This window comes from Triturus cristatus, chromosome 6, assembly GCF_964204655.1.
Source record: "Triturus cristatus chromosome 6, aTriCri1.1, whole genome shotgun sequence".
Lineage (NCBI taxonomy): Eukaryota > Metazoa > Chordata > Amphibia > Caudata > Salamandridae > Triturus > Triturus cristatus.
The window spans coordinates 1,462,990,331-1,463,003,608 of NC_140589.1; the positions used below are offsets into that span (position 1 = coordinate 1,462,990,331).

A 13,278-nucleotide genomic window follows, 5' to 3' on the forward strand; every position below is an offset into this window, starting at 1 on the left:
TGGAAAAAACATGTTCTTAACCAGGGTTTGCGCAAAACATATAGCAACAGCCAGACTAGAAGAAATCAATATTGTAAGGTGTATGAAGTCCAGCACACACCACCTTCAGGTGTCAATAACACGCTGAGGCTAAAAGTGTTATATATCACAGTTTACAAACACAAAGCCTGAGAGTGCAATTAACTGGGTATAAATATAGTTAAAGCAATGACTGACAAAACCAGTAGGTTTGACTTTGGTAGAGTGGTGCATACTGACACAATGTACATATATACATTTACGCAAATTGTGTGTTTATGCTGTTAATATGGCCGAGCCATATACCTAATAATATTAATAAACACACAGATCCACACACTTAGAGGCATGCCCCACAGACCAGAAAACAGTCAACTATGTACAGGGAGCTAAAAGCACCCATGCACACACCCACCAGACATAAAGTCACACAAGTATGGAGACCAACAGCCAAGCAGCGTCATACTGGTTGCATGGATAGCACTTTACGCCTCCTAAAAGCACTAGAAGTGAAAAGGGAACAAGAGAGGGGAAATGATAGCCATATAGGTCACCACCTTCCATTAGCCCCTGTGATGCGTATAGGGTATAGCTGATCATTCCCCATTTCCACTCCCCCTCCTCCTCTCTCCTCTTCCCCTCTCTCTACATATACTAGTTTCATCACTCGGGCCCACAGTCGTATGTGGGGGTCAATGAGGCACGTACTTTGGTGTGGCATGGATTCTGGTGCCATTTTTAGGGTTTATGTACCCTTGGCTTCCCTAGTTGGAAGCTCCAGGAGTGAACTCACCCTGATTGACTATCTATGTTACGTCCTACTAAACGGCTCTTCTTACATAGACTGCGGCATTATACATACGGCTAGACTATGTTCCATCCTTACAATTGGATGGGTGAATCAGAAGTATACCATCACATACATCTTTTTTACGTTTGCCCTGAAGAAGTCCAATGTTTTGGACGAAACGTGCTAGCTGTTTTCTGCTGTACATACATCTTATATGTGAATATTACTGAATAAAAGAAGAATTTGGAAGATGTCTTTGAAAATAGAACTGTACTTTCTGACTACTTTGACATATAACAGTTATTTGGTGCACCTCTGTATCTTGTTTGAATTTATATATACCTGTTTGGACCACACCTTGACACTGGGTGCTTTAATTGTGTGTAGAATGCCAGGTGCATGGCCTTTCTTTTCTTTCTAATACAGTGGAAATATCAGGAGAGGTGCAATCTCTCTCAGGGGTTCCGCTGTCTTATTTAGGTTGGATTTAGTTTCTTGACACAGTTGGTTGCTACACCTTGCATATATCTCACTATATGAAGCCACCCTTGTACATGACTACAGACGTTTTTCTCTTTCAACTGCGAATAGATCTATTAAAGGAATCTATCAAAGACTAGGACCTATTATTCCTTATTGTTATAGGAAAAACTTGTATACATTTTTGGCCTAGTCCATTGACTATCAATAACATGCTCTTAGGCATAAATACCAAATATCTACTCTTATGTGGCATGTTTGTCCATGCATGTCTTACACCATTTGACTTATACTATGTTGGGTTACAACATGTTACACTTCTACTCTTATTATAATCTATGGTTTGTAATACAATTAATTTTACTGTACTGTGTTATGCATCCTGTATGCTGCGTGTTCTAGGCATCCTTGAACTACCTTATGATATTTTAATTGCCAATAAAAATGTTTTGGAAAAAAATGAGAGGAAATTAGAAAAACAGCTATGTGATTTCAATGATAATCCCTAAAAAGGGTGTCTGGTCGGAAAGGAGAAAAGAGGGGCAGAAATGTAGGGACCGATCAAAAGCAAGGAGGGCTCCGGGTAGGTCAGGTGATAAAAATCAAGGCGAAAGGGAAAACAGTGTGAGGAGTGAGGAGTGTGAGGAGTCAGGGTCTGTTGACTAGCTAGAAGCCAATTCGGGCAATTATATAGAGAGTGACAATCATACAACAAACAGAGAAGAGAGGAAAAGGCCCACAAGAAGCACACAGAGATGAGGCTGGGCTGAAAAGAAAGATGACTAGACTAGAGGATGGATGGATGGATGATTTGATGCATGTTTCAGGTCCAATGATTCTGTAGCCCCCATGCTGACAAATCAAATTTGAGGTACAGGAACGAGTGCTGTTGACAAAGTATTCAATCCATGACCTATCTGTGGAGAAATCACTCACAGTGGGCGAGGAATTAATTGTGTGCATTCTTATCCAATCCTTGCATTTTTGGAAGGAATAATGTAGTGATGGTATGTTATTTTAACTTGGTATCACACACGAATCATCCCAACGGGGTATCTCGGCGCTACGGATAGACACAATAGATACAACAACAGGGCCAAAGGGCAGAATTAAAATAAGAAAGATTTTAATAATTTCTTGAATTTGGTCTATGGTGCATTTGAATGTAGTGAAAAATGCAGAGCTCCCTGCCCACAGATGCAGCAATAAAATGGAGTACCTTGCTTTTTTTTCTTTGTTACAAACATTCACAGTTAGGTTGGAGAGCACTCCATGTACAACAAACACCCTGTCGAGTCCCAGAATGTGTTAATTTGTAACACGTACCGTCAAAACATGGACAAGATTGCAGCACGTTGACATATTTTCATATTACTGCTCTCCAACAAATTAAACGAGTTCGGGCATTTGACAACAAAATTGCCAAAAAGGTAAATTCTGTATACATTGTTGTGGATTACTTCCCTTTGCTAAACATACCACTGGCGTTTAAGTTGCTATATGTGGGTATTGCTACTTTGAAACAAATGAGTTTCTTTTAATGTACTGGTTTGTTAGCGTTTCTTTCTTTTTCTATGCTGGCAATTGTTTCCATGAAAAATCTTTTTGGAAGGGGGGTAACACAGCCCTACTTTCAAAACAGGATGTTACCATGACGCAGCTGTATGTGTGTAACATAGTTATACCAACAAATGGCAGCCTCTACGTGCCTTCTGTGCAAACAATACCGTTTCTAGCAGTGCAAGTGGGCCAACAATGAACAGCAAATATTGTCATACATTGCAAGGAAGATAGACTCCATTGCTGTGGCACCACACATGAATATTTCTCATTCAATCACTTGGAAAGTCAGGAAGCCTTACTTTCTTATGTAGTATATGCAACAATTTGCCAAGTAATACACGACTGCCATTATTTCAAACATGAAAAACAATGCAAAAAAACCAAAAAACATTCAAACAAATAGAGTTAAGGGAAGATGTGTGATTTAGTGGTAAAAGATCTCAAGTTTTTAGGTCTCGCCTGGTGTAAGACTGCGCAGACATTCGCAGTCTCGCTGGCGAGATTCAATGTTTTGGTTAGGTTTCTCTAGTGGGCTATAAGCCCCGCCCCTCCTTTCCATTGGCTGGTGTCACCGTTTATGCTAAACGGTGGCCAGCCATTGGAAAGGAGCATCTTGCGACGTACACTTTTCGCTTTTAGAGCCGTCCCAGTTGGACTGGCTGCCCCGACTTACTGCTGGCGTAAAAGGTTTTCTTATCTTTATGGGGCCAAACACATGGCCCCATAAAGATAAGAAACCAGTCATGCGAGTCACTCCAACTGGGACGGCTCGTGAGCCAGTCCAACTGGGACGGCTCTAGAGGAAAGAGAAAAACAACGTAATTGTGAGCGCTTGTATTTAGCTGACTCGTCCACCTAACGACATTAGGTCTTTCCACGCAATTAAAGCTGTTCTTTCGTCAGATCTAAAACATGTTTACTAATTTTTTCTTTGCGTACAATAGTCCGCGCGCAAGACACCGCTCGCTTAATGAAGAGGTAAACTTCATGAGCTAGAGGACCAAAGTCAATGCAAAAGCTCTCAATCATGGCTCGTTATAAACTGTGTTTATAATGAACCATGACTGAGAGCTCTGGCGTTGAGGCTGAACGCAGTGTGAGTTTCTTACAGTGCTTGTCAGTGAGTCATAGATATAACAAGCATTAAAAATGCAATAGGTCTCGCCTTTCATTAAGTTAAAGCCATTTGCTATGCTATACAATACCATTAGCAAAGCAAATGGCTTTATTAAGTTAAAGCCATTTGCTTTGCTAATGGTATTATATAGGAAAGCAAATGGCTTTAACTTAATAAAAGGCGAGGCCTATTGCATTTTCAATGCTTGTTTACCAAGTGCTGAGGGTTCCAGTCCCAGTTCCCCTGCCTGATCAAAACTGTGTGATCCTGGGCATCTTTTACCACCCAATGCTATTTACTTTGTCAGCAGAATTCGGGAGCCCTCAGGAAAGTACTGGACACTACAAGCTTTATGAACATGATACTGAAAAAAACATCAGTAATCTGTTCATCTTAAATGTGACTCAGTTTGAAATGTGTTTTACAAATCTCGCACTCTAATGTTTTCAAGAGCAAAGACTTACAACTACCCGACTGTGAACACTTGCATAACCCATTGCTATAGTAATGTATGGGTTAGCTGGGAAAACAGCATGTTATATAAAGCAAAACTGTGCTAAAAATAATCTGCTAAAATGGCACACGCTGTGGTTGCATTTTCTGCCCATAAAAATTGAGATTTTAGCAGTATTCCCTCATGGGAAACAGGGCTAGGCCAGGAACTAAAATAAGCTCTGGAAAACATTTTAGAGCCAAACCTTGCGTGGAACAGAGCGAGCAAAACATGAATTGAGCAGAAAGCCTCTCTATACTGTTTCCCGCAAGAAAATGCCATCAAGTATTGAAATGCAGAAGCGTCTGGCAACAGTACCCATGAGAACTCTTTATCTGCTGCGGCAAATCTTATGTGTGTGCCCAGTACCCACGAGAAAAATGTGTGCTGATCAAACTTGGCTGCCTTCAGGCCTGGGTGGGCTGAGGGCTTCCCAGCACATCCAGACCCTGAAAACAACCTTGTTAGCTCTTAGCCTACCATTTCCTCTGTCTGGTGTAGCCAACCCAGCCCTGATGCAAATCAAAATACACTCTGCTTCGTTTTGGAGTAGATCTTGCAAACTAGAACCAAATTCTCACCTTTGAGGGCTTGAGTCCAAAATTCCCATCACCAGGATCTTCTTGCCAGGCCTCAAACCTCCTTTTATATGTCCAGAAAAGGGAACAGCCTACAACCAGAGAAAGGAAGAGAGCGTGGTGTTCAGAGGCAGCAGGCAAAAACAAGGGGCACCATCATATCTCTATGACTTCAGTAGTGAGGGACAAACGTGTTTACCAGTCGTGGGTAATAAACCTCTGCTTGCACCGGAGAGCCCAGCGAATCGTTGAAGTGATGCCCGTTGTCAATTTTCTGCATAAAAACACAAACACGGATTGGCACATGTGTTTATTATTTAGGCAACGCACGTTCGGGTTGTTGTGGAGTGCAAAAAAACAGCTATTTGTGTTGCAAGGCGGTAATTAATTCTGACAGCTCTCGCGCTGATGAAAAACTGGGGCATTTTTTTCTCATCTGAAGGAGGGATTAGCCCGACAGTGAAAGAAAACTAACAAAGAGAAATCCAATCGCTATCGCGATTTTTTTTTTCATTTTTATGTGCAAATGGCACATACATAATCGGAGTCTCTGGCACATTTACTATTTTATTTATTATGAGCGCGAAGATTTCATAATAACCCGTAACCCTGTCTGTGGGAGACCTGTTGGACGAGGTCAGTCTGTTTTACTACGGGAATAAAATTTAGTAAACAACATGAGCCATTCCCTAGAGCAGACAGTAGTGATGGGAGACCCAATGGTAGTAGGTGCGCTCGCGCTTCAGTCCTGGAAACCCGTTCTCCAGGATGCTTTCCAGGTGCCCGCGAGCCTCCAGCCCCAGTGTAAACATGCAGGACACATGTCACTGCGGGGCGGTGTCACGGGAAGGGAGCTGGCATTGCAGGCTGAGCTGCAGTGGCTGCAGCCAGGTACCTGCTGCTGCCTGTTGACGTGGGCTGGGCTGGTGGCGCGTGGGGAGATCTGCGCGCGAGGCACTGACAGGTCGTGCCGCGGCCCGGGGCCAGGCCGGGCCCGCGCCACCTCTCCTCTCTCTCTCACGCGCACACACACAAGCATGAAGGGCACCTACCATTGCCAGGCGGCTGTCTCTCTCCACCAGCGACCCCGCCATCTTGCGTGCTGCAGAGCGGTGGAGGCGGCGGCGGATCAGCTGCTGCGGGGGAGGAGGGGAGGTGGGCAGGTCTGAGCCCGGCTCAGCGGCGGATCACCGTGGCCCCGGCGGCTCTAGAGGTGATCCCGGGAGAGGCTGAGCGGGCAGCGCTGCCTGCTGTCTGTCTGTCCGAGTCTGGACTCCGGGGAAGCAATAGGGAGGAGGGGTGTGCAAGGGGAGGCTGCCGTGGGTTATATGGGGTTCAGCCTACCTGGAACGTGGCCCAGGCAGGGCTGTGGGTACGGGAGGAGCCGCCCGGCCACGGGCCATGTGACGTGCCCTTGGGAGTGGTGCGCGGTCACCTGCCAGGAGGGGAATCTGCAGAACCAGTGGGACTGCTGCCGTTTTCACAGTATTACTCCGTCTGGGGAGTTTAGAAGGAGTCAAGCAATTTGTCTATAGCCTTTCTGTTGTTCCCTAGCGTTGCAGCGTATTATTACCTTGTTAGATATATTTAATGTACAGAGTAGGAAAGGGTGGCAGATAAAGCCTGCGTTACTGCCTTTTAATCTCGTGCGCCACTCGCCTCATTTACTTTCAGTAAGGGTTCAACTCCCTGCGCCATCCCCCGGCGGCAGTTCGCGCCTTCACCCGTGATACGTTCTTCACGTTAATGATAGGAGTTGTGGCTGTTTTTCGCTTCTTAGGGTGCCTGGGTTTTATTTTTGGGCATATGCATAAACTAGACGTCACTATTCACCAGTCTCAGCGTCCCCATTGACACCAACCGAGACCCCCTCCTGTGAATCATATGCACTTGAACCGTTCCAGGTCACCCTTGGAATATGAGACCCTCGACTGCAACGCTGGGCAAAGGCTGGTTTTCACTAAGTCTACTCCCCCTGAAACATTGGCGTATTCTGATGTCACTGAGCGAGGCAGGCGCGGCTAGGGAGGCCACCAGAGTGCCAATAAGTGAAAATCATGTATAGTTACTGCAGGAGCTCTGGATACGCATCAATCTTGCATGCTCATATTGAGGACAACCCATCTGGTTAATGTTCATAAACCGTTATTACAAGTGGCTAAGCCCAGTGGAGCCGGAACGATTCTGAGAGTGGGGGTGTGCTGCCATCAGTGTGACATCCCTGAAGTCCAGGGCTGGCCTTGGCGAGCTGGGCCCGAGCGTCAATATACCGAGGGAGTTGCCTGGCTCAATGTTATGCAAGCAGAAGCTCCTCCATCCCACTTGGTCATTTGAAAACTTTGTATTCAGCCCTTAATGTCCTTCAGCGTAATTGTTATCACCCCATCACCCCCCTGCCCTCCACCCATCTTCCTGACACCTCCTGCTGTCACATCGCAACAACTCCTCCCCCTCCCTCCCACAACAAGCACCACATTTTCGACCGCCCCCACCCCCCCCCCCCCACCCCCAGGGTGCAGTACTGGTCAGTCCTGCTGAAGTCACAGGGTTTGTTAAAAATCAAAGCGCTTCACGAAGGACAACATCAGCAAATTAACCTCATCCATTCAGCAGGAGAACACTAGGATTGCAATATGCGTTCAGTGGTGCATTCTGCAGCACATTGTCCCAAATATAGGAGTAAAGCATGGAGTGGTATGGCACAGAGATCACTTTTGCCATTGATATCTCTAATTCGCAACTCTGTATGTCTCCAATAATTGACTTGACCTATTTTATTTGTCATTTACTCTTTAGTTGCTGATTTTGTATTGAAAGATTTGTAAAGTTAATTTACAAGTATTTCGATTTTGTTGGGCGTTAAAAAATATTTGACATACTGCAGCCTTCTCCTTTCACACTCCCTATACCCGTGCAGGATTGTTACTTGGATGCAAAATTCACACATTTTAAAGTAAGGACAGTGGAAAGAAAACGTCAATCTCCATGTTAAGAGAAGAATAAGCAGTAGTTTGTCAGAAGACATTTACCTGAAATTTGACCTCTGCCTTTGGATGCACAGCAAATGCGTCAATATAAACAACAAAAGGATAGGCCAATTTATTGCTCATCTGACTTTTGAATTCTGGAAAGGTTATTCTGGGGGTAGTGCAGCACCTCATGCAACCCTAGTTTCAGCACTCCTGAAATTAAAGGCATTAACTAAGGACTCAAGAATTCATGTTCAGTTGGAAAGTGTTTTTGAATCAACAAGTAGTGTAGGTGAAAGTAAAAATGTGGGGCATCCTTTCTAGTCCATAGAGTGTTCCTTCCTTAAGATGAAAGCACTCACGAACTCGGAGGTATAATGCTTCATCATAGTGCGCTTCCTCTCATTGGTCAACTTAATTTGTTAAATATTAGGTCCAGGTGCTCAATTATTTTTAGGAGGCCACACCCACTTCCTCTTGCTCCGCCCACTCACGCAGCTCCACCCACTTCCTTCAATGGCACCACCCACTTACTCTATTGACTCCACCCAAATTCTCAAATGGCGCATCTGAAAGCCAGATGTAATCCCCGACCTGAATTTCTGCAAGGGAGCCTTCCTTAAGTAATATTTTGATAGGAGGTTCCCCTGTCCCAGGAAAATTTTGAAAAAAATGAATGCAAAAGTGCATTTAAAGCACTATTTTGGAATAAATTGGCTAAAACGACTAATGCAACTTCTGTAGTGCCACACAGTGGTTAGGGTTGACTTTACTAATTACAATGTATTTCTACTCAAACAAACCCTTTTTAGTAAAATTAGGATAGTCAAAGACTGGGGAAAAACATAACTTTCTAACCTGTACCATGCTGGTTGCATGTAGTGCTTTGATGGCAGTTCATAGCTCACTGTGCTAGGTTATAATTTATGAACTGCACAGTAATAAAAGGATCTATGTGACAAAAGCAGCATCCCACAGAGCAGTGTTATTGTCTGTTGATAAACTCTACCATGAAATGTATGCTTGCTAGGAGTGTCTTCCAGACTCTGGTGTGAATGGCTGTTTGGATTTTCTGAAGTCACTCATCACGAACAGTCTCATGAACAATTTCCCTACAGGTAAGGTTCATTCTCAGATGTGTTATATAAATTTTGCCTGATGCAAAGAATGTGTACCATGGAGATTACAGAACAGTATTTCATGTGCAATGCCCTGGAGAGTTAGATCAGAATTCAGCACTATTGCGGATCGACTGGTGTTGAGAGGACAGACAATTTAGATGCCTGCCTCACTGCAAGGAGCGTAATTGTGCTGACACACCAAGTATATCAAGGTGTCGTTAAAATAAAGAATACTTTAATAGAGAATGTGTGGTTACCTTGCAAGGAGCGGATGGGGGAGAAGGCCATATGGAGCTGCTGGCTGTGCCAGTTAACTAACGTTGCGGAGCAACCGGCCCCAGCTCACCGAAGAACCATGTAACATAATAGCTGCCAAGGTTTCAGATTGCAATGTGTGACATTTTCATAATTTCAGTGCAACTATGAGTGACAATTCAACAAATATGAGTGACACTTTCTCATGAGCAGAATCAAGCAAAGATGACGAGGGAAACATATCCGAAAAGTACACCCATTTGAGCAATGAGATGGTCTTTAGAACCTTGTGTTTAAACACACGTAGTTAAGCTAAACTAACCACATTATAACAAAAATAAGCCCATGTCCAACTTGTAGTGGGAAAAGGGATGAGGTGGACGAGATATCACAAGGACCATGGCACTGTGAACATCTCAATGTAGAAATTCATGTGAGTGGGCAGGATTTCTTTACATAGGAAGAAGGACTCCTATGACAGAAGATGTAAACAAGTAATGCTGAATGGGTAGTAAGCAACATCATAAATTGGACCATAGTTATTTTATGCTCTAGGTACATGACTTTAACAACCATTTTAAACGAGTAGTACATGGCTTCATGAGTCATTGTTGAGCATAGTGCTCTCCAGTAACGTTATGCACATTTCATGACATCTATTTAAACAGTCAACAAAAAGTAACATTATCACCAGAAACCAGTATTTTTTACACTCATTTCTGCACACTTTAACTGTAATTATAAGAAGAAAGTTTTTAAAAATGTTTGAGCTGCATTAATGATCCTTTACTGATAAAGTAAACAAAGAGAAAAGCCATGCTAAAAATAAATTCAGATGATTCATACATTTCAATAGATCCGATTCAGATGGGAGACTCTCAATTTTAAAGCCAAAAATTGCTTTATTTTGGCTGGCTCCAGCCTGAAATGTGGAAATGGTAACCTCAAATTACAATTCACCAGATATTGATGCAGCCTACTGCTACTATAATAGCATACTAATATGGAACCCAAATCATCCGTACATCAAAACAACTCTCCTTACAAGTTTATTTTGCATGAGGCCAAATGGCAAAAGAAACGAACAGCAATTGAGGAACTGCTGCTATACGTACTTACAAGTGTCGGCTCCAGGCTGTGTCCCCCATGCTGGTGGTTTAACGGTGTTTGGCATGCTGTAAACAGCCCAGAAGACACTCTGTTTGAGCTCTGCAGCACTGCTGTAAATCCGTCGACCTGGATCCGGACTTTCCTATCATTTTCAAAGGGCCTGAGGCCCAAGAAGGGAGGGGGTCAATCTGCGTGAAGCCCCGAGGGTCTGAGAGGCGCTGTGCTGCTCTCCAGGCGCTTGCAAAACTGCCTTTCTCAGTGCAATTGTGTGTCCCCTTTGCCCCCACATGGAAGGCAGGTGAATATTACCTCGCTATCTGGTCAGGGTGCCTGAGCCTCGAAGGCAAAGGCTGCTGAGGCAGGCGGACGGTGCAGGGCCTGCAGGATTTCCAAAACTCAGTGCCAGTGAGCGTGACCTCTAGGGTCACGTACTATGGACCAAAATACGGGCCGACTTCTGTCTGTTTCCAGATGGAAGGTAGGCTGTAGATTGACGCACACACCAAGTTTCCTGCTAGCACTGCTCAAAGGGGCTCCTTATAACGGTCAACTCGTGGTCAGGCGAAATGCCTTTCCAGGACATGCAATTTGGTAGTCATGCAGCAGTTCTTATCATCGCTATTGAAGCCAAAATGAGCGCTGCAGCGCACTTCATACCTTGGTTCAGTCGGGAGTCTGTGCGCTACTCAGGACCCGGATATTGCGCTAATCACAAGCACGAGCACGTGACTTGGGCGTGATCTGTAATTAAACGGCGGCCGTTGGCAAGACGACGCCGTAACTCTTCAAGTCCCTCGAGATGCTGTGGCACATGAAACAAGCATTTGCAATGCAATAGGTCTCGCATTTATGCGAGTTTGAGCCTTTGGCATTGTAAATGACAATGCCTTTTATTTATATTTTGGTTTATAAAACATACATAAAAGGCATTGTCATTTACAATGCCAATAGCTTAAACTCGCGTAAATGCGAGACCTATTGCATTGCAAATGCTTGTTAACAAATGAGTTTTATCTGACATTCTTTTAGTTTTATATAAAACGAAGAAATGCAACTTCCATGCTCGCATTTGCTGCATGCAGTGAAAGATTAGTGGAAATTTATGACTGGAATACCAAACGGCAGATAGGCAACACACACACCAATCATTCAGGAATCACATCAGCGGCACCATTATATTACCACAGCCCTTTTGTAGCACTCACATATTTTCATAGGAATTAAATATATTTGTAGAATCCCAATAAATCACAGCTAGTGCGATTGTGATCTATGGGAAAGAAATGCCGGCTTTAAACCTTGGACTCGTGTCCCTGAAGAGAGGTAGCTGCGCGGCGATGGAAGGAAGTTTAATTGTATGATTAAGGTGGGCTGAGAGCCCCCGACTACCCACAGCTGCGAGCATTAACCCTCTGTCTGCATGGTACTCACCCACTCCCCAACCTGCTGACAAGCAAAACGAAACCTAAGAGCAATTGCTTAATGTGTAACCCACACTTTTATAAATATAAAAAAGCGGGTGCCGTGCTCCAACAAAGCATGGCGCCCGTGCATCAAAATAGTTATGTGCAGGCATTTAAAAAGCAAATACAGGAACGCGGGTGTCATGATCAAAAATAAAGCGTGTTGTCCGTGTTTTAAATATGAAAGCGGGTGCAAATTATGCTTATATACAACACATAGAGCGCCAACAAAGCTGACGACTATGGAACTGGCGAGCAAGGTCGGTTTCACATTATGATCCTGGGCAAATCACTTATTCTCCTCTTTAAAGAAGAAAAACAACGAATGTGAACTTGTGTAATGTAACTGGTGCTCATGTAAAGCACTGATACCTTCGGGTCGGCTTGAATTAGCGCTATTAAAAAAATGCCAAAAAAGGAAAAATAGTACCTCAATCCCAGATCAAGAGGCGGGGTGACTGTAGAAACATAAGACATAAAAGCGCCGAGACACGGCAAAAGTGAAAGCAGGGGTGCGCGTTGCATTTGAAGAAGTTAAAGTGATCGGAGACACGATCAAGGGAGCAGAAAGGAAACTGATTAGAAGGGAGGGGGTAGTGTGAAAACAGCGGGGAGAGAAGGGAGGGTGTAATAAAAAACAAAGGAGCCAAAGCTATAGAGAAGGGAGGGGGGGGTGGGAGCAGCTGTGCACGTGCATGTGATCGTGCACTCAAGGTTTAGGCCAGCCAAAACTGTGGGTAGCACTTTGAAAATCCCACATATAAAATGTCTCTTCGAGCCTTTGGCTCAGCGAGACCTAAAAACGGGGGTATTGTATTCTTTCTTTCGTGCATGAATGTGCAAGTCCTCTAAAATACAATGCACAAAATAAGTTTTCCTGGAAGTGTTTGTGATAACATGTAATATGGATTATTCGTTACGACTGTTACGTTCTATCTGGGGATGGCCTGACAGCATGAAAAAAGCTGTAATACCGGTGCTGAGCCCCGGAATGCTCCGGCACAAATTAAGCACTGGTGAGTACCAATGCGGGCTACTACCTTGAACGTGGAGGAGCTGTTTTGTTCTGTATGGTTATGTTGTTATCTATTGAATGTGTCCTTAAGAGTGATGAGAGAGGGGAAAAGAAAGGGGAAACTAAAACTACCTACTGGTAGACTATAACCTTGAGTCTTGTGTTCAATGTATAGATTAAAATGTTGCTTCAACTTTATACATAGGTTGACATGTTTCTGCCTAAAAATACTGCATTCAAAAGGGCCACAGAGCCTTCATCAGGATCATGGCCCCCCCTCAGTGACAAAATATATCACAACTTGTG

The 13,278-nt window shown here is 44.0% G+C and overlaps 1 protein-coding gene across 1 annotated transcript in view; it reads right to left on the minus strand.

Annotated features, from left to right (window-relative positions):
• Positions 1-6,435, minus strand: part of LGALSL (galectin like) — a 50,073-nt gene extending 43,638 nt beyond the window's left edge. Inside the window, exons 1-3 of the mRNA XM_085612531.1 lie at positions 6,092-6,435; positions 5,239-5,313; positions 5,043-5,131 (exon numbers count right to left, since the gene is read on the minus strand). Of these exons, the coding sequence (XP_085468657.1) occupies positions 5,043-5,131; positions 5,239-5,313; positions 6,092-6,133 (206 nt within the window). The 5' untranslated portion in view covers positions 6,134-6,435. The remainder of the gene's footprint in view (positions 1-5,042; positions 5,132-5,238; positions 5,314-6,091) is intronic.
• Between the last annotated feature and the right edge of the window lie 6,843 nt (positions 6,436-13,278).